Source organism: Myiozetetes cayanensis, unplaced genomic scaffold (assembly GCF_022539395.1).
Source record: "Myiozetetes cayanensis isolate MyiCay16 unplaced genomic scaffold, myiCay2020 scf7, whole genome shotgun sequence".
Lineage (NCBI taxonomy): Eukaryota > Metazoa > Chordata > Aves > Passeriformes > Tyrannidae > Myiozetetes > Myiozetetes cayanensis.
In genome coordinates this window covers 37,849,715-37,877,632 of record NW_026087964.1, presented here as the reverse complement: position 1 = coordinate 37,877,632, position 27,918 = coordinate 37,849,715, and the positions used below count along the sequence as shown (strand labels likewise).

General features: G+C 35.1%; 1 protein-coding gene across 2 annotated transcripts in view; it reads right to left on the bottom strand.

The window, feature by feature from the left end:
• The window catches only part of FSTL5 (follistatin like 5), a 281,074-nt gene that overhangs the window by 20,121 nt on the left and 233,035 nt on the right, over positions 1-27,918 (bottom strand). Inside the window, exons 11-15 of one of the 2 annotated variants that reach the window (XM_050338164.1) lie at positions 24,537-24,563; positions 20,316-20,434; positions 13,401-13,550; positions 8,266-8,373; positions 6,584-6,708 (exon numbers count right to left, since the gene is read on the bottom strand). In XM_050338164.1, the coding sequence (XP_050194121.1) occupies positions 6,584-6,708; positions 8,266-8,373; positions 13,401-13,550; positions 20,316-20,434; positions 24,537-24,563 (529 nt within the window). The remainder of the gene's footprint in view (positions 1-6,583; positions 6,709-8,265; positions 8,374-13,400; positions 13,551-20,315; positions 20,435-24,536; positions 24,564-27,918) is intronic. The other variant, XM_050338163.1, reaches the window with a different exon arrangement.

Genomic DNA, 27,918 nt, shown 5'->3' with positions numbered 1-27,918 from the left:
ACTGAACAGAAAATGAACTTTAAAAATATTTTCTTCATTAATTCCAAAATGTCCTGGATTAAAAAATGTTATGTACACCTCAGAACATCATTTCAGTGACAACAAGTCTTAAATGCATTTGTGGAGTGATGGCAGTTCATCATTTCAGTAGGTGCTCACCCGCAGGCACTGTTGGGAATCCTTAATGCCTAGCACAACTTAAAGCCTGCAAACACTAGTCCTTTTCAGTTAGAATATAGGAATAGAGACGAAGGAGGATACAGCTGAAGTTTTAATTTGGACACATGGTATATCTTACCTAGAGGACTGAGAGTTCCCTAATTTAAAGATATGTTGTGGCTACATTTATGGACTCCTAGCTTTTTGGCTGGGGACAGACAGGTGAACGGAGGTGGACTGAACTGAAGAGAATAGATTTGCCACACTAGGACTACCTGCCATTTTCAAAAAGGTACTTATTTCAATAGATGTTGCTGTTGCCAGTGGTGGTCTTTGGACAAAATAAGTTTCAATGCTTTAAAACTGTTTGAGCTGAATCTCTCATTCTCCACATTCCCACTGGAACAAAGGTGCTCCAAATTCCACTATGAAAGCAAAAAACTACGCAGAAAAAAACTTTTTAGTGTCTTCTCTCTGTCTTTCCCAAAAGATTCTATGAGTTTCTTTTTCAAAAGCAACACATTTATGGAAGGTTCTTCTTTTGAGGGGGCAAATTACATAGAGAGGGGAAAGAATGATTACAAGGTTTCCATTTAGCTCTACTCTCACAAAAACAGATTGGGAGACTGCAGAATGAACACCTAACTCAGTTGGACCTCCTTTGTGAGTTGTGCCACCATGTAGGATTCATTGACAGATTCCACAATCATTAAAAGAAATTGCAGAGAACTTTCTTGATTTTCTCTGCTTGCCCTGGTACTACTGAGCTTTCTCTGATTCCTCAAGCTTTCAAGCTGTTTCCCTATTTTCCCAGTAGCACCTTATATGTTTCTAATTTGATGACTGTCTAAAACTTCATGCTCCTCTTTTATGCATTGCTAACTAAATTTGTAAAATATTAAATTCCCCCCATCTTTGCACTAAATCATATTGTCTATGAAAAAAATCAGCCCCTAAATTAAATCTATCTCTTCTGTTGTCTACAGTTGACTCACATTTAACACTTCCATTGTTTCACTTGCAAACCAGTGAATAGAAAGTTTTTTTCTGATTATGTAGGGGTTTTGAAGCAAAAAATAATATTTTCTGTTTGATTAATTGCACAGAAATACAGAAAATGCTCTCACACCCCATCAGCTACTTCACACCTCTGTAGGGGCTTAAACTCTGGAATGAAATGTGAATTTATGAATCACTTCCCCACATGGGATTCATATAAGAAAGTTCACAGGAATGCATTGCCAAGACATTCCAATTACCTTTTAAAGAGAAGCTTATTTTTTGGACTGTTTTGTACAAATGAATAAGTGCAATTTTGGAAAGACTGCTTCCCCTATTACCATACACAACATAAAAGAGAGAAAAAACTCAAACTGAGAATATGTTAACTCTATTCAGTTACTGAGCCATCTCACCAGTGAGCTGATTGCTCATTCTTCCACTTGTTAGGTCGGGTAACTGTATGACATTTAAAATACTTGCTAAAAGATTAAAACATCTAAAAAGTTAGAGTTACTCCATTACAGTGAGTTCATTTAATACTGCTTTTGAAACGTTTTACAGCAGTGTAGTGACAGACTTTAATTTATTCCAATTATCTTTTGTTCATTTCGATTTACGAACAGTGGAGCTGAAATAATCAGCCCTTTTGCTCCTTGGGCTTCCAAGAATATATTTTCATGAGTGTTATACAAGTCATCTTTCTGCAGCCATCAGACATACTAATTCCAAATGTCTATTTTTATGATAAGGAGTGGTATTAGCACAGAATTAAGGATAAGATCATTGGTTGTGCTGAACTGCTTTGTCACAGAAAAGAGTTCACTGAATAAAACTGTCTTTTTAGTAAATGTATAAGGCCAAATACTGAAAATATATACTCAATTATTATAGGATGTATCTACAAAACAAAAAAGCTTCAGTAATAACTGAAGAAAAACAGCTTGGGATTTGTACCATTTATTACAGAGTAATAGACCTCATCCTATCTACTTTTGTGGCCCCAGCGTCTGATAATTTTTCAACAGAACTCAGAGTAGAGGGAGACTTTTTTTCCAAGCTGTGTGCACTGAAAATATGGGCATGACAGTGTGCATGAAAAACAGTGCTTTATATTCACTCATTCTCTTGGTATAATTCAATGTATATTGACAGTGAGTGCACTTATCAGAGGTGAAACATAGCCAATGATAATAGCAGGACAGGCTATTTTTCAAGATATGTAAGAAGAATATATGATATGTGCCCTTCAGATTTCAAACAGCAAGACTGAACAAACTTCTTTTAGGGTACTTTCTAATATAATTACTGTTTTGTGTCATTAGCCTCTTTTTTGTTACGGATTGGCTAAGAACTTTCGTGCATTACACTACAACTAGCTGGCACAAGAAACCCAATAAAGTCAAGCGAAAATGACTTTCTCTAAACTCTAAGCTTGTTTAGTGAGAAAAAGAAGGAATTTTATTTCCATCATGAAGAAATGCTTAAAGGCATGAGACAACCTCTCTCTTAGAGTCAGCAGGTGAACTAGTCTTTTAAAAAAAACCCACAGAAATTCTAAAATTCAGTCGCCTATATTTTTATCATGGGGTGTCAATCAGAGCTATCTGCAGCTAAGGCTTTCTGTACAACCATGGATTTGCTAACCGGGGGGGGCTCTACACATTATTAGGGAGATAATTAGTAGATTTGCACTAAAACTAATAGATATTTTCTTTTCTTTATAAAGACGCACACATACACATATATATTTGTATATATTTATAAATAGTTAGCATATACAAAAGGATGATAGCCAAAATTTTGTGTGATTCCTAAAAGAGGGTTTAAAGATAACAGAATTGGTCTATTCTTCCTCTGTTTTTTAATTCATGCCTACTTTTTTTAACTGCTGCTTTGATGGTGCATCATAGTTATTCAGAGCATGAATGTTATGCTTGCTGGCTATGAACCAAAAGGTTATTTGCCCTGACTCCTGCTGTATAATAAGTACAACAAAACATTGCTTTAATCAGTGGTAGGGAAAATTTCGGAAAATATTTTTTTCCTTGGGATGAATTACTGTTTACCTCAGACCAAAATTTACAGTATTGTTTAAAATGCCTGGTCTGGGGGAAGTGTGTCCTAAATTATCTGCTGCCCAAGACAGCATTAAGATGTGCCAAGTTTTCTTTTTTAATAATGGGCAGCCCATTTGCATTTTCATATATAAAAATAACTCACCTATGTAAAGCAAATGTATAGTTACATCACTTCTTAAATAAAACTATTTTATTTTTTTCAATAATTACAAAAGTTTTAAATAATTATATATGTACTACTAGCAAATACCATTTTAGCTACTATTAAAATGAAAAAAAAAAAAAAGAAGACCCACTGTAGCTTTAAATTATTCTCTCTTACTTCTGTTCCTTGGTGCCAACAAGCCAACCTATCTTTACTTTCTGTCCCTTGATCTTTATAGTGATTAAAGAATAGCTAATTGGACAGAATATGCAGTAGATAACAATACACTGTAAATGGTAGCAGATGGTTTGTGTTAAGTGTATTACAAAACAATTCATTCTTTTAAGTGTTATGTCTTTTTTTGCTTAGAACTGCACATTTCATGCAGAAAGTTTGGTTCTGGATGTTAATTTGGTAAACCACACATACTGTCTTCTGCTCTATCATTTGAAATTTTAGCTTGCAGGTGACAAATGTACCTAGCTACAAAAAGCTATAATTTTTTCTGGAAGGGGCTGATGCATGGTCAAAGGGAACTGATTTTTAACAAAGAGTTAATAGGGCCCTTGGGCAATAAACTCACCAGTTAATTTAGCCAGTGGTGTTATTTCTCTTGTAGCCGTTTTTTACAATTCACACTCATAAATTGCTCTCCTGTTGGTATATACTCCAAAGAATAATAAGCTCAAGGTTTTATGTCTGTTAACATCCTTAAGAAACACATGCTGTTATTGAATGGCTTTTTGTTGACTGGGTGATATTAAATTCAAAAGAGATTTTTTCTATATCACTACTGATTTGATGAATACAGTTAATTTTAAAATCTTTCCTGACACTCTGTTCACGCAGTTCATATTTATTTAAACAAAAGAAATCAAACTACTCACAGGCCAGACATTTTATGGAAGGCAAATTCATTTAACAGACTAACATAAATAGTTCTTCAAAGAATACATAAAAAACCCCAACAAATAATGTGTACAAAAAGTGAGGGTTTTTTCCTTTTCTAGAAAAAGCACTCAGAATTAGACTGCATTTCAAGTAAGCTCATGAATCAGTAAAACCAAGTAATAGGTCTTGAATTGATTTTGTTCATTAACCCCCCAAATCTATGGCTTTCGGATTGGACAAACTACTGCAGGATTTTTACCAGACTTCAGAAATTTTATTTGGTCTTTATCTGGCATATGAATGGAAAAAAAAGGAAAAAAAACCATGGGAAAATAAAAAATAACAACAATTTCACTAGTCCTGAATTGATGTACATGCTTATTTTATATCTGCAGTCACTTAACTGATTTTATTCTTTCAGTGTTCAACTGAATTTCATATTACTTTTTTATTTCTGTGGGTTCTCTTTATTCTTTAATTCTCTTTTCTTTTAAGTTGCATATAGGATGGGTGAAATGACTCATCAGCTGAAGGTAGCTGTGACTCAATACACCAAGCAGGAAGTGCATATTTGACCTATTTAGGCAAAATATCAACTTACACTAGTTTGAGAGTTAGACAAGATGAGCTCAACACTAGCTTCGGACTGAACCTATTTTTCTTTTCCCTGTCCTGATTCTCCTCCTTCTATGATGTTCATTCCTTTCAAGTTTTTATTTTCCTATTTACATAAAAATTCAAGTATCTATATGACTGATTTCTAATTTACTTGTTAGTTAAGAGTTTTGTAGAAAATTTTAAAAAATTATCTCTCGTCTACACCATCTTTAGAAGAAGCCAATTGTTTTTTGATACAGAAGACTAGATTTTTCATAGACACGTATAGAGTGAATTCTGAAATCAATTGTAAACCCAGCCTAAATTGCATGTTTTCACATTTCAAAGACTACCCCCCACTAAAATCAGAATTTAATGGGGATGCATGTTTACATTCATGATTTGAAATTTTTGCTAGACATGAATGATGATGTTGTAGGTCAGTTAAGAACATCTAATGAAGGAATTTCTATAGAAACTTGAACTTGCAATATCAGAATAAACAATGGAGTTAATTGCTGGCAGAGGTGTTTTGAGATGAAATGGGTCTGTGTCAGCCTGCAAAGAAACTTAACAGTCCTAAACATACAAAGTGCTAATATGCATTATTGCAACACTCTGATGTACAAGTCCTAGACTGCAGAAATATTCAATCCCTACAGGTAGAAAAGTTGAAGAAGAAAAAAATAGAAAAGAAAATTATATATCAAAGTCTTATAATGTGCTTTAAGGAGGACAAATAGACTTTCAATTAAGAGGTCTTGGGAAGAGCTCAGCTTTATGCCTGCGTTAAGTGTTGCCCTGCTTTTCTCAGACTCCCTTTCTCTGTCCCATTGCATTGTGTCTGACTGAGACAGAGTTCATTTTCCCATAGCATTTCTCATAGCTGTCATAACTAACCAATTCAGCTGGTCAGTTTTTTCCATTCATCCATACTTAGAGTATTTCTATCAAAGCCAGAACCAGTCTGTTCTTTGGCCAAACACAAAGACAATCATACATTCACTGAGAGAAATAATAAGGTCCCAAGAATTTATAGTGTTTACCGGCATATCTATAGTATGAACCATTTCAACATCTTGTACTCAGCAATTTTATTCATGCACCTTAACAGAGTTCATGTTAAATCCTCAGTCATGGTTTGTTTTGAAAACAGAGAGCCTTTTTTAAAAAAAAAAACAAAACAAAACAAAACAAAACAAAAAAAAAAAGTTTAGAAAGAACTGAATAAGCAGGAGAAGTCAGTTCTAAGTTGTGTACACAATTAAGTTGTACCACAATTCCATTTAAAACTCCAAAAGTGTTTTTTTTTTTTTTCTTTGTTTCTTAATGAAAAGAATAACTCTAATACATTATATGTAATACAACGTGGTAAATATTATATAGGGCAACTGCTCTGAGCAGCAGAAGAAATTAATATGTATTTTTCACAAATTAAGATGTATACATCTAACTTAAAGAATTATCTGAATATTACAGTTATCAATTCCTCAAGAAAACCCGAGATAACACTGCACCTCAATTTTACTACACAGAGCGGCTGAACTTTTGAACATTTAGTGAAACACAGAAGAAAAATGCTAATAAATGTGTATATTCTTATATAGTTTGTTTTCACTTCAACTTGAATTTAGTTTGTTTATGAAAAAGTGTTTATGAAGAAAATATTTTAGTTCATTTGAAAGTTAATTATAATTCAGCTGAAACTCACCTTATATGGGTGATGATGAGGGTTGTAGTTGGAATAAAAAAGTCATCCACTCTGTCAAACTGCTTTCCCACTGGCTGAGTATGGATTGTGTGATGAGAAACACTCCCACTGGCTTGCGTTATCACCTGCCAAGTAACATCATTATAAACTAGAGAAATACCTTTCCTTTCAAAATTTGATCTCTATCCAAATGAATTAATACAGTGTTGCCTCTGTATTCCTTCTCTTGTATTATCTTTCCAGTTACCAAGAAAACAAATACAAATTAAAGTGAATGAAGTTAATCAGCATTACAGATTTGAGATTAATTTCATATTTGACTTAATCTTCATATTTATTTTTCCCCTCCCTCTTTTTTATTACCCCTGAATCCATATATATTCAATTACATTACTAGAACCCCTAGGAGTTCTTAGTTCAAATTAAATTTTTTTGTTTCCTTTTTTTTTTTTTTTTAACACTAGATCCCAGAGTCAGATTAATTTCTTAAGCACTTCAGCCAGAGTGAAAAGATAAATTGCTATCAACTGATCCACTGGAACATATGGCTGCATATACTTCCAATTCTTGTCAATCATGAGATAATTCAACATTCCACAGACATATTTCAGAAGAGCAAGTTGAACTGAGTTTACATATTCCTTACATTGTTATGAACCAAATTTTTTTGAATCTTGTCTTGGACCTTCTCTGAGGTAAATGTTTATAGATGAATAAAGGAAAATTCCATATAATAGCCACTATGATATTCACATGCATGCGCTTAAGAGTGGATTTTTTAAAAAATGAAAATAATCTGTCATCTATCCTGTAAGAAAAATGAGAGTAAGGATAATCAGTCACTTTAAAATGTGGTAAGATTGACTCAGTTATCAGTTCTGGGGAGGAGTGACAGCTAAACTCCTACAAATTACTTGCATGCTCAAAGTTAATAAGAGTCTGTAGGTGCTAAAAAGGTGTTTTCAAAAGTTACTAATTTTTCGGTTTGAATTTCTCTTCTTCTTTTTCTTATATATAAATATATATTAAATACATAAGGATTTCATTAACTTCTAAAGAAAAGGAAAACAAACTGAAATAAAAGTGAATTTTTAAATTATGACAGGAAGATGATTATCATAGTATCAATGGATTACTTTAAATAAGGTACAGCAATTAATGAGAAAGGGGTAATGTAAGTACAATAATAGCTTCTTGAGATGTTTCCTTAGTGACTGTCCCTAGGCTTGTCACTGCTTAGAGGCATGGGAAAACTAAAGATTTTTAATATTTTACATCTGAAAAAAATCGATAAAGATGGAGCTTGACACTTCCAGAACGTCAATATAAAGTTAGTGAAATAGAAGTATATCTAAAGTCCAGTTTATCCTCCAATTAGGGACAAAACCATCATAAAGAGCAACAGCTTGCTCTCAAAAGATTGGCAGTTACAGAACATACTGCTGCTTTCAGCTGCATTCCTTATCCTTCTATCGATTTGCCAAACACTTCTGACTAAGGGTTTGAAAATAATCACTAACTTTTTTAGCAATCATTTGTCTGACTTGTTTATGGGTTACCTGAAATCTCTTCACTGCCCCTCCTGGTAATGATACTTAAAGGAAAACACACAATACATTGCAATTACACAAAGGTTCAACTTGTCTAGATTTTCTTACATAAAATAATTCTGATCACCTCACCTGCAAAGTTGGTGAATTCTTTTCCATGTTTCCCCAGCTCAGCACCCAGACTTGATCATGTGATTTATCATAGTGTAGTTTCACTGGAACAGGATCTGTACTTACTGCCTAAAGCATAATAAAAATAGAAACCCTTAGTTTCTGTCACATTTCCAAAGGAAAAATAATTTATTTGCTTGAATTAAAATGATGAGTAGACATGTATTTCCTGATGTTTTCAGATTGTATTTAAAAATTATGTTGTCAATTGTTGCAACAACCCTCTGATTAATTCAGAGTTACTGAATTGCTGAAAACGTGGGTTTTATTCAATATGTGCTCTAACACTTGGCATAAAAATTGCATTATACTGAAGCTATTAAGAAGCTGAAAACAAAGGTTTTAAATCAAGTAAAAAGGTACTTATCTCCCTTCCCTATCGTAACTCTCACTTTATACATATTGGTTGAAAAACTACCCAAATTACTGGAAAATGGTTAAAGGGGAAGCATATTCTCAAGCCACATACTGAAATCAATGGAAGGTGTTACCGCGTAAAATGAACGCAATATTGCTGCACCCAAAGCTAAAATGGGTTTATTTTGTTGAAGTTGGAAAGGTTGTTTTCATATGTTTTCCAATTACAGTTGCTACTTTTCATGGGCTTGTGATCAGAACCAAAGTGTTTTCCCTAAAACCTTGCACTCCATCTCTTGAGATGAAGAACCTTTTAGACAGTTGAGCTCTCAACTTCCTTTGTTATGAAAACTGAAAACTTCAGAGTTATGGAACAGGAGGACAGTGTATTTGATTAAGAGGCGTTCTGCATAAGGTAAACAACTGGGGGGATTACTTTTTTATTTTCATCATTAAAGCAGAAAAAATAGGTGGAAATTGTTTTTCAGTCTTACCATTATGGAACTGTAAAGCACAGCTTGTTTATCAGTGTGTCAAGGATGAGTACCAGCTGGCTAATTAAGTGAACCTAATTTAAACTAATGATGTAGATCCTCAAGATAATGCACTAATGGCTGTCTGAGCCTGCTGATGATACTTAACTGTACTCCTGAGGTGTTGCAAGCGACCGCTTCATCTAAGCAGAATTTGTTTTTCCTTTTGAAAATGGAAAATGAAGCCACGTTGCTTACTGGTTCATTTAAAATCAGAAGTTACCCCTTGAAAGAGGTCATGTATGTTTGATAACATTTTTCTGCTGCACGCTAGAAGACAAGTTGTTTAAAATAACACTTGGGCTGTTGTATAGCTAATTTGTTCAGGCATGTCAAATTTCCTTTTGGCTTCCCCAGACAAAGGTCTGACCCAAACATGTTCTGCCGAAGGAGTGCCAGCTGCGTTCAGGCTCGGGGTCATGGCACAGCCAGGAGGAGCATAAAGAATTGTCTGTGGGGTCAAGCATAGGTAGAACAGCTCTCAGGAGAGGAGCCAGCAACAAAATGAGATGAGCATCTAGGAAGCCGGCTTTCACAGCTGTTTCTAGCTAGCCAGGATGATCTGCCGGCAGCACACTATGGACTGAACACTGATGACTTCACCATGCCTCTCAGTCATCCCAGTTAGTGGTGTGCTGCTATGCAATACTGGACAATTGCTGGTGACAGTGCTTGCTCTCAAGAATTTACAAATGAAAGCAAATACTTCTCTTCATGTTATAATGAGAATTACCTAGATAAGTTAAAAAGTCTCTCTCTATATATCTCTCTAAAGGTATACCATCGACATTTTCAATACATTTCATTTTAATCTGCTCTGGAATCCTCTAAAGTACTTATTTTGATAAATATAGCTGTCATAAAAATCAATCATCCTCAAATCTAATTGTTACCTATTTGCACACTTCTTTTACATTAACTTCAATGGTAGAAAGGAGTAAGTGTAACATATATAGTAGTACTTCCAAGACAACAACATAATAAGCAAAACCAAACCAATACTATTTCTACACAGAAAACAGCACCGTTACATGACTTAATGCCCTTTCAAATATATTTTGAGTTTTCTTTGGTTTTTTTATACGGTGACAGAAATTTCATTAGAGTGCTTCTCACTTTCAAAATATGAAGTTATCTCCATATTAGTTCCAACTAGCATATATGGTTTTTTAAAACTTGAATTTACAGAGTAGAAGGTGGCTCCTTATTTAAGATGTAGACTACAAATAGTTACATGTACAGGTATGTAAATAATATCCCCTTTATTAACATGGCACTTAAAGAAAAGGCAGTCTAACAAGAAAAATGCTCTTCTTTCTGAACAGCTTTGTTTCTATTTTCTAAAAATTTGTTACCTTTTTTCTCCTGTGCTAGGAAGTACTATAAATAATGAAAACAGACTGATCTGACTGAAAAATCAAATTCCCTTCTGTACCTCCTGTTTGTACGACTGTTTGTGTATGTGCATATCATATGAGTGAGTAAAGCAACTTTAATGGCTAGAAAATTCTCGCTGTTTGCAAAAAATAAAGCCAAAAAATAGATGCTTATTTTCAAAGGATAAGAAGACAGGGTCATGCTTGTTATAAGAAATGCTGAAGAAAGTATCTCTTGACTTGTCTCTAAATTCCAAATTAGCATTACTTCAACTCTAAAAGCTATCTGTGAATCAGTAGTGGTTCTGTTTTTTACAGTTTTATATGATGTGCACAGAGGTTGTGTAGGTTTTATGTTTTCATTATTTATTTGTTTTGTTTGTAACTACTGTTGCTTTTCTAAGTTTATTTTGAATAATAGCATAGTTAAGCTGGACACAGAGCAAGTCGCCTTGTACTTTTCCCAAGTATTTGGCTAAGTGTATGCTAGGAAATAATACTCAGATCAGTAAAAAACTAGCAGAAATTCTGCTGAGGTGTTCAAAACACCTTTTTAATTTATTTATCCAGTTCATCTGTTACTCCTTAGGTATATTGCCTTACCAAATGTCTGTGTTAAGTATTGTGAAATGGGAAGATAACTTATTATGAATACCTAATTGCCTGGAATCATCAAAATAGAGACTTTCATTCCTGCAAAAGGTTTCTGTGCGGAGCCAAAAGCCTGACTGCTATGAAATGTGGCAGCACAAATTGGAGACTAAGGAAGAAGTCTGTGAAACTTCCAAGACTTACACTCTTAGTACTTTCAAGTGATTTCCCGAGTTGTGTGGACTTGTGTTAAATCTTAGGCTTCATACTGTTGTATTCTGCACCTTTGAAATGTACTCCTCTTTGTCAATTTTATGAGGGGCTCCCTATGTTCAGAACCCCATGTTAACCCCCTTTTCCCTGTTTCTACATTACAATGTACCTTTGTTTATTAATATTTATATTTATTATATGTATTATATATTATATTTATTAAATATTTATTAATACAGTTATGTCCCTTATATGTATGTCTGCTTTTCAGCTCATTAAGGAAACTTGAATATTTATGTGATAGAACAGTAATTTATCTGATTTTATCCAAAAACTGGACAATTGCTTTACATACTTCTGGGGAAGGGTTGCACTTTTAATTAGTCATTAATTTACTGAATACATCTTTTTGTAATTAACATATATATTTGTGGTAAGCATCTCTAAACATTTTGATAATGGGAAAGTAATATATATTTATCCATATTTAAAACAATAACTAATGTAACTGAAGACAAATTAGAAGAGTCTACCAGTCAAACTATTTCATAAAACCTAAGTTAAAAAGAACCTCCAACTATTTTACTCAAAAGGCTTAATGTATTTTTTCCACTGAAGTCTAAGTGCTAATAAATGCAATTACATTGTTATTTTATCCCTCATCTGTAGGAAAGGAAGATGACGCATGAATGTCAGTTAGAGACCATGGAAAGCATTCTAGTCTTTCAAATTCTGTGCATTGTACTAAGACTGCAGGTTTTTAGTCTCTCTTCCTGAAGCAACGTATCAAAATGGTTGTAAAAAAAGTCTTATTTTCAGAATGGCTGAATCAACCCACAGGAAGCCCATGCTGGACCAGGTTTCTGGTAGGACTTGTGACCCCATAGGGACCCAAGCTGGAGCAGCCTGTGCCTGAAGGACTGTACCCTGTGGAAAGGGACCAACACTAGAACAGTTCACGAAGAACTGTAGGCCATGGGAAAGATGTTGGAGGAGTTCATGGAGGACTGTCTCCCATGGTGGTGACCCCACGATGGAGCAGAGAAAGGACTCCTCTCCCTAAGGAAGAAGCACTGGCAGAAATAACATATGATGAACCGACTGCAACTTCCATTCCCCACCTTCTTTCACTGCTGTTGCGGGAGGAGGTAGAGTTTCAGAAACCAAGTTAAGCCCAGGAGGGCTGAGGGGAAGGTATTTTTATGATTTGTTTTAATCCCCATTATCCTGTTCTGATTTTGATAGGGAAATGAATTGAATATATTACCAAAGTCAAACCTGTTTTCCTGTGACAGTAGTTGGTGAGTGATCTTTCCCTGCCCTTATCTCAACCCACAAGCCTTTTCTCTCCACTGTCCGATGGGGGGAGGAAATGACAGAGCAGCTTTGGTGGATATCCAGCCTCCAGCCAGGGTCAACCCACCACTCCTGTATTCCATGAACTATGACTGCATTAATCCCTGTACCATAGCATTGATTTCTCTCTTTTACTCAATTATTTATTTTCAGTAAACATAGTATCTTCAGCATCCAGAGACCAAGAAAGAGAAGTGGAGAGAAGTTTGCATTCATACTCTCCAGTCTTGGCTAAGGATGGTGTTCATTTTTATAGTTTCAGTAATTTCTGTCAAAAGTTTATAGAGTAACAGTGCTCCACCTTCTTTAGCCAAACCTGACCTTTCTTGTCGAAACTGACAGACACATTCTTGTGATGATCCTATTTTAACTAATCCTCATTTTCAAGGTAAAAGTACTCAAGGCAGAAACTTCCTAAAGAACTTGGTTTCCACAACTACTTGATTAATATTTATAAGAGCTATTTTCATTCTATCTCTCTCCCAATTGTGTATTGAGAAGAACAGTCACTCAAGAGAAACTGCTGCTGAATGTCAAAAGTGGATGAACTTTTTTCCAAATATTGTATTTACTCTCAAGTTAATTGTATTTTGCTTCTGAAATATGAAGGCGAGTCTTAAATTCTTGTGTACAAATTAGATATTGACTTTAAAAAATGAGAAATAAATACCTGCACAACTTTTTGAGACTGTACATCAACAATAAGAACTCTGTCAAGTGTGGGCTGAGTTACGTAAATGAACTTATTTTTTACATTAACAGCAGTTGCCCATACACATCGCTGAACAGGATCACCATCGGCTTTGGGACAAACTTCATCCTATAATTCAAAAGAAACAGAGAAAGTGTAAGAATCAAAACAGTCGACAACACAATAGAAAGAGAAATTATACTCTTGTTCTTTTCTTGTTCTTTTTTAACTGTAAAATAAAATCTCAGAAAATGTAGGGAAGGAATAAGAACAGTTGACATTTGGACATAAACTCAAATTAACTAAATGGCGTGTTGTAAGTACCACACAACTCCCAATCACTTTAATGCAAACTTTACACCAAATTTTTTGGATGTTCTCTAGAAATTCAAGAAATTAGTGCTGTTGGCCTGAGAAAAGTTTATTTGAAAGAACCATACATGTAGAAATAAAGTTAGCAAGGGCCAGGAGACCTTAAAAACAGAAAATCAAATCAGACACATAATGCCTTGCTCCTATGCAGTAACTAGCAGCTCCCCCTTGTATACCATCACAATGCCTTGCAGAGGAAGGCAGTGCAAGATAGAGCTTACCCTTCCAGCTGAGAGCATAGCAGTAAGCCAGGCAAATACATAACTGGGTAGATGACAATGTGGAAATGTAGTGTGGTGCAAGTTGTCACATGGCACAGGGGCAAAGCAGCAGCAGTTAGAGAGGACTGTTCTTTTGGTCACATGTAATACTGATATGTTGTTTGAAAGACCAAGAAGTTTGGCTGTTTCTGCCATAAGACATTCTCATGACCTATCTTAAACCCAATAGAAATCAAATGGCACCTTATTATCATTTCTTTCCTCTCTGTTCTTCCATTCCTGCAAAAGGCTGAATTTGGAAAAAAAAAAATCCTGTTGACATTGGTGAATTTATATTTCATAAAAGATATAACTATACATTTTCACTCCAAATAGCTAAATGTAGTTACATGTTCACGATTTCATATAAATATGCACCAATCATCATATATATATTTATATTTATCTACCCATTTGTGAATATTTGCTTTCAGCAAAAGCTTGTTTTTACCAAAATTAAAAGTTACTTGGTCAAATATGTTACTATATTTAGAAATTCCTTTTAGATTAGTGCAACTGGTAAGAGCATGGTGCTAATAACACCAAGGTTGTGGGTTTGATCCCTGTACAGGCCATTCACTTGAGAGCTGGACTCAGTGATCCTTGTGGGTCCCTTGTAACTCAGTATATTCTGTGAAATCTCTGAAATAGCATGATTTTATTCCTCTAACGGACATAAAAATTATGTAAAAGCAAGGAACTGAAAAATACTCTCCTTGAAGAGGTACAGTGTGTGTCAAGTTTTTTATTTTCCTGGCCTTTTCTTCTTTTCCCACTTATTTTAAATTCCTTGCATCACAAGGGACAATTTCACCAAATCATAAGTATTTTTTCTTTTTACCACTTATCTGCTGCTTATTTCTAATTTAGAATGCCCTGTCTGACACATCATAACTGGTTGCTCTGAAAATAGTTATGTCAGCAGATGATGACTTCAATATAGAATGAGCAGCAGGAGTTGATGAGGTCTTAAATGAATTCTGTTTCTAAGCATCAGGCTCCTTTTCAAAGGAACAGGACAAATTATGTGACAAAAAACCGTATCTGGTAGTAAGCAATGCTCTTCAAGAAGATGATGCATTTCTACACTAACTTTTCTGTGTCATCAACATTCTTTGCCTGCTGTGCCTTCGTGTTTTAGAAAATACACTCAATTTTTATATGCCAAAATAAAAAATAAATCAATTTCCAGCTTTAACAGATGGAGTTTCTTTACAGAAGATCAAAAGCCACTGCTTGTTCCTACATGGTCCTTAACCCTCAACAAAGGAAAGGTCTTTCAGAAATTACATTCTGCTAAACTCAGATACCATGGTATGATACATCTTCAGGAACTTCAGAACTTAGAAATAAGTAACAAGAGTAAGATTTACTTTGCACTGATAGAAAGCCAGGTACTTCTAAGGGAGAATTTTAAAATCTGGTTTTTAAAGAATGATAGGCATGGGACAAATGGGAATTTCATTCTTAAAAGTTACTAAAAGCTTTTTGCTGCATAAAGGGAGGTGTAAACATAAACAAGTATGTCTCTAATATGATGTGCAATCATTGGATCAATGATCTATTGTCATTTGCCTTCGGGGCAATTGTCACTTCAAGTGTAAGGTTGTTTCACTGATCTCATTATTTTTTATATCTATTCTAAATACACCTTGTCTTAGTTCCATATTTATCTAAACAGATAACTACATCTAGACTGTTCTGCACAGTTCTCTTTATTCTCAGAGAGAACACCTTCTTCAAACAATGCATCTGTAAATGTTTGTAACAAGTCTGTGCAGTGTCATTCTTTTCAGTCGTGTCTCTCAGGGCCTCAGTTTATACCAGTTTGGGGAACTGTGAATTCTACAAGGGCACATTCAATATATTATTCAAAAATAACATCAAGTCCTGCTGAAGGAATCTGGGTTTCTCTCACATGGACTCATATGGATTAGTGTAAATGATTACTCTAATAATACCTTTCCTTGTGGGAAGTATATCAGAACACCAAAATACTCTAACTTAAGCCCTTAAAACCATATCCAGAGATAAGCTACTTCCTTATACCTTTCCTTGCATCTGAGTCTAAAATACTGACTGAACTGTATTTCTCAAGATTATTTCATCGTAACCCCAATACAAATACAGTCTTTCATGTATATGTATAACCACACACACATTTAAATTAGAATCTAAAGGGCATGATTCTTATTAGGGCATGATTCTTATTAGGGCATGATTCACAGAACTTGCTCCTCATGTTCCACTTTAAATACAGTAAGCAGAAAGCATGATACATTCTCAGAGCTAAAGTAAAAAATATGAAGTAAAATATATATCTACATATATAAATGCACTTTACTGATCCTAAAATATTATGTTGTAATAAATTTCTATAATCCAATGCCAACTTTCACTTTGCCCCAAAAGAGTGAAAGAATAAAATAAAAGCAAAAAAGTTTGCTTTTCCAAAGTAACAGTAAAAATTATACGCCAAAATTTTCACACCAAAAATAGAAAATTTTTTTTCCCAGCATGAATTGATTTACACAGTTTTTTCCTAGTTATTTAAACCTACATTTATCTGAAGCTGTTTCAACAGAAATGAAATCTTGTTTTTGAAAACTTAGTATTTATCCGATTAGATAGTTTGGATTTCTTTTACTTAACAGGCAGTAATTCTGAGGCTCCATATTAATTTCCCCAGTGGTCGAGTAATTGGTTAAAATAATTTCTTCTTAAAATATATGCATAAACCCAACATTTTCTTCTTCTCATTAAAATGTGAGCAATTTATTTTTTCCTAATTTATTCTCTCGGAAAAAAAAAAAAAAAAGCTAACATCTGATAAAACATTAATTTACTTCATTGTTGTATTCCCCTCAGACTTTTTAATCAAAAAGTGACTTGCCCTGTAACAAGTCAGCAGATGGAGGAAAGTAAATCCTTAGAGAAAGTTTTTCAAGATAGTCTGTGGCAAGAAAATCTCAATAGGAAACATGTACTTGTAGCTTTATATGTGCAAATTCTATGTTTATTAACTTGCACTTATCGCAAGGGTCCTCAGTGTTTTAACAAGATGTGAGTCAAACTCTTTAAGAAGTATAATGAAATATCTAACTATGAGATGGCTGTCAAAGAGTAAGATGATATCAACACATTACAACAGTGCCTATTTTAAGACAGGAATTTATGTATCACCTTTTCTTTATTAAGTTACTGTTTACTTGACACTGTACTAAAAATCAGACTGTGGACTTTTTTATTTTTTCTTTTTTTGAAAACAAGTGTTAGCATTTACTACACTTTCTGTGCTGTAAGTGTGTAAATCAAAGCAATTTATGTGGGAAGTATGTTTCGAGCTAATTTCTTGTGGAAACTTTGCTCTGCCATGTAGTCACATTATTTTGAAACTAAGTATTTTGCCTCCACCTCTAGCATATATTCAAAAGTGAGACGGTATAGTTCACTGAAATATGGTCATTATGTGCTAGTTCTTGTAACAGATAGGAAATCAGGTTTATGTTAGAGCCAAAAGGATTTTTTCATTGGTCTCACAGAAAGCATCTGTTTCAGTTGCTTTTTTTCCAGTCTGCTGAAATAATTATTCTAACTGGGATTTATTGGAAAGGCAAAACAAAAACACTTTTGAATAAGAATTAGAATTTAAAGGCTTTGGATGTCATTAATTTGCAGAAGATAAATAGAGGTCGCATGTTAGTGAGGAAAATCTCCCAAGCATTTCGGAATGAGAAGACATTTAACAGGTGAAAGACTCTACATGAGGATCTATTTGTCAACGAGTTAAACAGTTTAAACAAACAGCTGTTGAAGCTGGTCTACCTAAGCAATATCTTGCATCAGAAAGCTGAAGTCTGTCCCTATGCATCTAGAATTGCCTCTATTGGACTAATAAATTTCTACTTTCACTTGACATTACTTTGGAAGACTTGAGTAATTTAGGAGACTCGGGGAAGGAGAGGACGAGAGTCTTTACAATTTCCTGTGAACCATGATGATCCAGTAAACCACTAAATTTTATTTACTACACTTACCTACAAACCAAAGACATCTAAAGAAGGACAAGTCTATACCCCCTTTAAAATTAAAGTTATCAAGTAGCCTATTTGCAGAGGGACCTGGATAGGCTGGAGAGTTGGGCTGACTCCAATGGGATGAAGTTCAACAAGGCCAAGTGCCGGGTCCTGCACTTTGGCCACAACAACCCCCTGCAGCGCTACAGGCTGGGAACAGAGCGGCTGGAGAGCAGCCAGGTGGAAAGGGACCTGGGGGTGCTGATTGACAGGAAGCTGAACATGAGCCAGCAGTGTGCCCAGGTGGCCAAGAAGGCCAATGGCATCCTGGCCTGCATCAGGAACAGTGTGGCCAGCAGGAGCAGGGAAGTGATCCTTCCCCTGTACTCTGCGTTGGTGAGGCCGCACCTTGAGTATTGTGTTCAGCTCTGGGCCCCTCAGTTCAGGAAAGACATTAAGGTGCTGGAGCGGGTCCAGAGAAGAGCAACCAGGCTGGTGAAGGGACTTGAGCACAAGTCCTATGAGGAGAGGCTGAGGGAGCTGGGGTTGTTTAGTCTAGAGAAGAGAAGGCTTAGAGGTGACCTCATCACTCTCTTCAACTACCTGAAGGGAAGTTATAGCCAGGTGGGGGTTGGTCTCTTCTCCCAGGCAACCAGCACCAGGACAAGGGGACATGGGCTCAAGCTCTGCCAGGGGAAGTTTAGGTTAGATGTTAGGAAGAAATTCTTTACAGAGAGGGTGATCAGGCATTGGAACGGCCTGCCCAGAGAGGTGGTGGATTCACCATCCCTGGAAGTTTTTAAAAAGAGATTGGACATGGCCCTTAGTGCCATGATATAATAATTAGAGTTGGATCAGGGGTTGGACTTGATGATCTTGGAGGTCTTTTCCAACCCAATCTATTCTATGATTCTATGATTCTATGATTTCCTGGTATCTTTTTTTTTTTTTTTCCCCAGAGAATATAAGTATTATGCTGCTGTAGGTTTGAAAGGTTCTAAAATTTCACTTATCCATCCTGATTATTGCCACATTTCAATAAAAATACACCTAAAATCTAGGCTGCACTTTAGACCAATAAAATTTTAAAAGACTTCCTAAATAATCAGCTCTTGAATTAAATAGACATAAAAAAAGCTTTTTGGCTTATTTTTGGCTGAGTCAACCTAATTTCACTTAAGCAGCACAAATCAAGGTATGATTAGCTGTTCAAAGCATAATTATTCACACTAAAATAAATCTTGTTACTGAGTACAGCATCCTTTGACATCAATAATGTTAACTGAAGAGGTAAACTCTATTGAGACAGTTCTGCTGCTATTTGAGTGTGCTTTAGGCATTAAAGAAAGAAAAACATAGAGAAAAAAACCTCAAAGTGTACAACTCATGGGTTAGTACGCATTTCAAGGTCACTCATTCAAATACAAATGAGAAAAAGTTATTATTTTTGAAAGGTGATAGATCATACCGAGTAAATCTTAATGTATTGGCTAGTACCAAGTGTTCCTGTGAGAACATGCAAGATGTCAGCTAGCAATTTTATTAGCAGTAAAGGAAAAACTTCACAAGAATAAATGGAAACAGAGAATACACTAGTGTCTTAGCATCCTACAAAGGGATATGGTGAAATTAGCTATAAATATGTTAACAATAAAGTTATTGAAACTACTGATAGGAATTTTAAGTCATCATCTGACTAAATTTTCAGTCACTGATGAAGCATCAATCATCTCTACTAACTCTCACAGGGGATCTGTGAGAGTACTTATCAGTATAAGGATTTGCTTCACAATAGCTGACAGGTTAGTATAGACAAACATCCAGTGAAGAAAAAGAAACCTTCAAAAATAATAACTTTAGATCTTATATTTACTAGAGAGAGAATCAATCCCTGATTCACAGAGATGAACTTAACTGGTGAGTTGGGGGTCAAGAAATAAAAAACAACAACAACAAATTCAAAAATAAAGAACAGAGAGCTGTTAAAGGACTGAGAAAGGAGAAAGACAGTCAAAGAAAATAAAGGGTTTGAAAAGTGTACAGGGAATACTCAATAAAAGACAGACTGAAAGACTGAATTCAATCAAGGAAAATATAGGAAATTTTGAGTTCACCATTATAAACTATTTATTATTTGCGAAGACATAAATTTATCAAGCAGAAAACACTAAACTAATAATAGTTTCTTATCTAAAGGAAATTATAATTGAGAAAACACTACGAATAAATTTTTTAAAAAGACTTGCCTGAAAACCGAGGAGTTTTTCGCTAGGCTTAATATGTCTCTGAAATTCACATTCCACTGGTTGTATTACTTTGATTCCATCTTCATAAAAAACATAAAACATGTTCCCAATTCCCAGACCTTAGGAACAAAAACACATTGAAATGTATAAAATTAAATAATGACAAAAAAGAAAATCCTTGTTGAACTAAAACCCTAATCACAGTTTTGGTTTGAGATCAATTTGTTAATGCGTGTAGTGGTAACACAGTTAAACCTATGGGATCTTTTGTTGTAAAACTACTACAAAACTGTTACATTATTCCGAATTTCACACAGTTTTCTCCATTGGCAAGACAGTGTCTTTATGAATACAGATCTAGAAATACACAGTTTGATAGCTACAGTAATAAAAGTGATCTTGTGAAATCATCTACACTGCAATCAAATTAATATAAATTCTTCATGTATTCTTGTTTGTTCGTTCGTTTGTTTTGCTGAGTGATGGAAGAGTTAACATAATTTCTGCATAACATTGAAAGAGAAGACCTGAATCACTCTTATAAACCCTTATTTGATACTTCTTTCAGTCAGAAAATGAAATATTGTCAATTGTATTTTATTGGAAAGACAAAGTTGGGTAGATGTTCCTTCCAAGGTTGAAGGGCCACAAATGTTTACAGAACTATTCAATCCTTTTACCACAGGGTTGCTGAATGAGAAGCATGATGTAAAGTTTTTGGAGAAGGTGGGAACCAGATCTGTAGGATGAAGTCTCATAATATTTGATCATGGTCATGACCACAGAAAAGGACGGTCTCCTTAGTTTATGATGTGTCAACTAAGGTAACAGTTGTTGCTTTGCTGTGTGCTCATATCTGTAAAATTCCATTAAGAAAATCACAGTACTCATACAATTATCACTATAACCACTCTGACAGCTAAACTGTGGGCTTCAGCGATAAAAACGTACATGTATCCTGGGTATAGGGCCTAAGCTTCCACCTGACATAAGTTTTGGTATAGGAACACAAAGGAGTGAAACCCAGGAAAAATTAGAGTCTGAAATTCTGCTTATCCTAAATTCTGAAGGAAAACTTATATTAATAGAGAGAGAAAATGACTTAATAAAAAATAAAATAATGAGAAAATTAGGAGCGGGTGGGGGAAGTGCACGTTTGCGTATAGGTTTGTGTATGGACACACATGCACAAAAGTTTCCAGTCCTTGTTAGGAATCACATAGATAAGACAGTCTTTATAAGGTAGCAATATGCAGAGGGCTGTCAGGCTATACCCAAAATAAGCAAGTTCAATAATCTTTGAGAAATCTTGTGGAATCATTTCCCATTTCTGGTCAAGTTTTCTCAAAAAGAAAGAAAGACAAGGTTTTCCTCGCTTTATATTGACTCTATCTATTGACAGGTTACCAAAAGTGGGACAGAAATTTGTCTGTGCTGCATTTGGTGTAGCACTGAAGCAGAGCAACATGCCCACTCCAGCCAGTGGGCACTTCCGTATGCTTTTGCAGGCAAATCATAGAGCCTATATAAGATAGTATGTTAAGGTCTTTCATTAGAAAGTGCCTGATATTGTATCCTAAAAGAACAGCTGAAATTTGTAAGTAAGCCTGACTGAGGTTAGGCTGTCCCTACTAGTGAACACAGTGATCAACAGGCTTATTGTGTCTCGGTGATGAATATGTGAAACTGACTGGAGACAAAACAGGGTTTTCCCTTCTCCTTCAGCTCATTGACTAAAGTATATTACAGTTATTAGCAGGATAAATAATACCAGAACATGAGGAAGTAAATCAGATGAAAGCCCTAGGTGATCCAGATATTGATAAACAGGCTCCTAAAACTTCCTCCTCAGTTGCCAATACTCCAAGGCAGGCTTGTACAGGTAATATTTGTGTATAATAGCCCAGCCCAAACTTTTCAGTTTTTATTTCCAAAGTCTAGATAGTAATGTTCACCAAACTGTTCTTCAAAATCAGTGAAAGAGACACAGTAAGAAATATCCTTCTTCCATCTCAACACTGAGTTAAGGAACTCAGTTCACACAAAGAACCTTTACCTGTGAATCCGAATAGTCCGTCCCCCCTTCCAATTTATTATGACCCAAAACTCTTCATCTGACTGAGTGGCTACAAATACCTGTACAAATATCTAATCTGCACAGATATCTTGTCACCTAGGTAAGCCACTACACTTCACAACTATAGGAGCTATTCCTGTAAAGACTTAATTTTGCAACCCTCCCCCATTAAATACAACTCAGCACATTTATAACACAGTGAGAGAGACAACAACAATAAATGCAAATAAATTTGCTTCATTTAGACTGAATTGATATTTAAAATTAATACTGATTTTTTAAAAAATGGTGGTGGTTTGGGTTCTTTTGCATTTGTTTATATATTGTATTATTATTGTAACACTATTGTACCTTCAAAATCCTTTCAGGTTTTCTGACACATTTTTCTGACTGTGTACTCCATACAGAAATATGCACTGTAAGCACTAAAGACTATCTATGGTTTCATGATTTGATTTTCCTACTAATTAACTATCCCTCCCTTGCTATCTGTTAATACTTTGATAACAGAAAATGACAGAGTATGTACAGCCCAGAGAAGTTAGTGGTGATGTTTATTAACATCCTCAGGGTATTGCTCTCTTGTAAACAATTTCCAGAGTTGCAACTAGTAAAAACATTTTTTTAAAGCACAAGGACTAGCCAATGAGAAATGCAGGAGAGATTGAGAAAATCTGCTGTAGAAGATAGAAAATTTGCTACTATAAATTGCTTTTTGTTTAGTTTCACAGTAGTCACAGGGAAATTTGAATGTCTTTACCATAAGCACTCTGGAAAGCTATTATCTTTAACTGGGTTTTTTGTCACAGAATTTAAGTTTTCTTTAAGTGCTTTATAACCACTGAAAGCAGCAGAGGATTTGACTTGAAAAGGCAATCAAGGGGGTACCAATCATGTTTTCAGTTTTGAGAAACACAAGTGATACCTTCCCAGAAAGAGGTGAGAGCACCATACATTTGAAAATTTTGGTGGAATTGTTGCACATTAGTTTAATTAACAGTAGAATTGTATGAAACTCTGAACACATAATTTCTACTGTGCAAGGCCAATAGAGCAGGAGGATTGCAGCTGAGCTCCATTATAATCAGGGAGGTAATTGTTTATACCAGCTGGGCAACTGCTAAAACAGGAGTAAAAAAACCCCAAACTAGTCCATATTATAAACACACCAGGAATGCTCAAAGGTAACTAATATAATTAGGCAAGTGAAACATCAGATTTTTGAATCTTTAAATTAATTTTAAACAAAACTTTAAGAAATGTGCAGAAATACCATTTGTAGCATGAATTCCCAACAAAGCCTGGTCAACTTAATGCATTATCAATCTTCCAAAGGAAATAATTGAAACAATTTTTTTACTCCTGAAGTATATTAATACCTAAATTGCAACTTCAAATGAAAAACAGGTTACTTAGAGCACCAAAATGGGAGCTCATGACAACACTTGAATTATTGTATTTTTCTGGATTATGAGATTAATTTTTATGAGATTATGTCCTATATATGAAATTTAATACCTATCTTTTTCCAGTAAAATACAATTTCCATGCTTTCTATGTTAATAACACTTGATTCTGTCTGTATTTACATTTATCCTTCAGTTTGTCACAAATCACAAACATCCATTTCCCCTCCCAACATTTATTTACAAACTCTTCTTGAGTGTAAGAATAAAATGCTTTGTTTCATTAAACAACTGGTATTTCAATTTTAATTAAACTGTTTAAGGTTATATTTTTGTCAAATAAGATTTATTCATATAAGAAGATAAATCCAACAGAAAATAGCCTCACTGGTTGTAAGCTTTACCATGTCAGCAAACAAAGAGAAATTTAAGGTCTACATTTTAAATCTGAGATTCTTGCTGTATACCTTTGAGCAATTGTCTAAAAATTTTGAACAGCTTATTTTCTTCTCTCTCCCCAAAAGTAAAACCAGTTCACAAAAGTGTGAGCATTTAAAGGATTATTTTCCACTTTAATTTTTCTTTAAATCAAATCCCTCAAATATTGCATGGGGGAAGGTAATTAGTGTAAGTGTAGAGTAAAAGCAAACACAGACACAAACACACACAAACAATAGACGAACATTTCATCACATATAGATTTACAAACAAAAGTAAAAAAGTAATCTCTGTTAGTACCTTGCTCTCGCCACAAAATGTTTGCAACTGCAGCATGTAAGAGAAAGAACAGAAAACATAAATGAACAAGAAGAAAACATGAAATGATATCTCAATTCTGAAATAATTATGATGCTTTAACCTCTGATTCACTAAAACACTTCCACAGGTAAATCAATGGAAACAACGAATTAATAATAGTTCTCTATGTCATATAACAAAATTGTGATTAGCCATAACAGTTACAGGAGACAGAGTAAACCCCATCACTTCCACTACATCCCCCACAAGTTAACTCTATCAGCCGTTATCAATAGTCTGTTTCATAATCCATTACAAAAAGTATGTGCAGTTTGCATACACATAAATGATCTATATTAATGACAGGTGATGAAATTTTCATAATTGCCTTTAAGCATACTGGACTTCAAAGACATAGATTTCAGGACATAGTTTTGAGAGAAACATGCAAAACCAAAATGCACGCAAGATATACTTCCATATGGCTGTAACACCACCATGCTACCAAAGTTGTCATGCTGTATAACGTTTGCCATTATCTTTGGAAGACCAAGATGGGAACTCTAAGATGGCATGGTAACCAACTAAATGTTTAAGTTGATTTTTCTGAGAAAATAATAAGTTTTTATTTGGCCATCTTGTTTACAATTGAATTTCAGACCCTTGAGACAAATGAAAATTATAATATGCTAGTATCGCTTTTTCTACCTGGGAGAAAGAGCAAGAAAACAAGTATAATTCTGCAAATTTTAAATATTTAGAGCTCAGCCTGCCACAAAATAAGATTTTTAAAACACTATCACTGAAAACCAAACCCTATTGTAATGATCTTAAGAAATAATAATAATAATAAAAATTAAAAGAAAAGAATAAATCACAAAAAACACATACATGTCATATAATAAAATGGTGATGTTCACTGAAACAGTGTTGCAAAAGCTAAAAACATTAGTGTGCTTTAAAAAAAAATCGCAAAAAGTAATGAAAGACAGTTGAAATCGAAAATTTCAATTGAAATTATTGAAAAGTATGTTGGTACACAAAAGTTCCTCAACTGCTGACAGTTGAAGGTTGTGATTGAAAACAGGAACAACTATAATTCCAGAGAGGACCTGGGTGTTGTGGCTGTTTCAAACATCTTTTACTGGGCATTGCTGAAGACAGGATGAAGATGGGCTTTTTGCCTTATTCAGTGCAGCATTTTTCTCGTTCTTGAGCTCTGAAAGAACATCCAGAGTCCCAAATATGTAAAAGGGTCCTTGGAAAATGTGTCTATCTACTTTCTAACAAGCTCTTGATTTAGAAGGCTTGGGATAACAGCACAACTGGGCTTTTGTTTTTCCTCTCCTACTATTTTTCGGTTCCTGATTTCTTTTGACACACATTGTCTGAATTTGTGAGTTACCTCATTATATGACCTTAACACAGTATTTAAACTGTCATTAAATTGTCCCTTGACAAAATGAAGATGATTATTACTTCTTACCTTCAGTGCTTTGAAGTGAACAAATGAGAGATCCCCAAACACACAGAAAGTAGCAGTAATACTGCTGAAGTGATACTAAATACTAGAATAAAAAATTCTTCTTTCCCACCACAGAACATCCATGCAGCTTTCAAACATGCACAGTCTGTGTTTTATTACCTCTAAAAAAGCTTTATTTTCCTGACTGCTGTCTGCACTATTTTTAAATACAATACTTGCTTTTTCTGTAATATCTGAACTGCTAACAGCCAAGATTAACGGACTGTGCCATCTTGTCACTTACTCAGTAAGTAAACCTTTATATCAGGAGGCAGAATTTCTCTTGAACTGCTCCTAAGATCAAAATGAAGTCAATAGGTTTTAACTATTTCTCAGTCATGTGCCATTAAATGTGTTCTTCTGATTTAAGGTTCTTCTCAACTTTCAGAAGAGATTAGCTTTGAAGGACATCTTGTCTGTATTGGCTGAGAATGTGTCCTCCAGACATCCAGCTGCTCTAAAAGAAAGTTCTTGTTGACTAAAGTGCTAATACCAGTACGATTCTTAGATTTATATCCAACACTGACAGCACAAAATGCATTTGGTTTACTGTTTATTTCAATGGCAAACATGAAAATAGTATTTAACAAGTCTCTTCTCAATAACATTTGGCTGCTTATGTTTAAGCTGATTATACTCCTAAACTAGACCTATGACTGTAAGTTACAATCATGAGACAGAATATGTTTGATGCTTTATTGAGAGCTATTATTTTTAAAATGAAGACCTAATCAGTAGATCACCAGTACTGTAACTACAGAAAGAATAGACCAAAAGGTTTAAGACATATTGAATTGTTTTAGCTTATATAAGAAGAAATAGGTATTGATTTTCATAAAAAGAAAATTAATGAGAGAACTATTTCCTTATTACTTTGGAGCTGCAGAAGATAACTTTTTTTTACTGCAGATTGGAAGCCAGTAAAGACTCCTCCAACATATTCCATGACCAAAAGGAGAAGAAACTGGGACGATAATTGTCAGCTAAACATGACGCCTACTTTGAAAGCACTATGCAGTCAAGTCTTTCTGTCTAAAAGATGACAACTTCAAAGAGGGCATGCTAAGGGGTTTATACAAACACAAGGGCTGTTTCCCTTTGTAGAAGTGTTAATCGATCATTTGAGCTTTGACACAAAGGAGAGGGAAAGAAACAGCCCTGTGGTATGACACAGGTGACTGGTCCCATGTGGAACTAGTGGCACAGCCTGTGGGGCTGGTACTTAAGCTGGCGCCCCCATCTGTGCATCTAGTCTGTACTTCATCAGTTTGTCTTTGAGGGTGTTGTCATGTCCAAAGACAGTGTCCAAAAGATCTCTGAGGACAAGCTAAACAACAGCTACTCCTCCCCTCATCCACGCTGCCAGTCACCTGACTGCAGAAGTCAGTCAGGCTGATCAGGCCAGCGTGCCCAGTGTTTGTGGCTGCATCCTATCCAGGCCCTTTGACTCATGAATGTCCGGTTTGTTTAAACAGTCACAATCAGATCCTATGCACCACAGATAAGGCTTCCTTGCCAGAGGATGAAATTGTTCCCACACTTTCCCCCTGGTGTCACATTCCTGGGGACAGTTTTGCCAGTAAAGACAGATGTGAAGAAGATCTTTAGTACATCTTGACCCCTTCCATATCCATTGCCACCAGGTCCCAACTCCACTCAGCAGCAGGGCCACATTTGCCCTAGCCTTCTTTTTGCTGCTGGTGTCTCTATAGAAGTCCATTATTTGCCCTTTATATCCCTCACCAAATTCAGCTCCAGGTGGGTTCTGGAATAATGGCTCTAGATGCAGGTCACAGTTCTGTGTTTGTCTGTGTTTTCTTACACAGACTTTTTTATGTAATACAGCAAATTAATTTC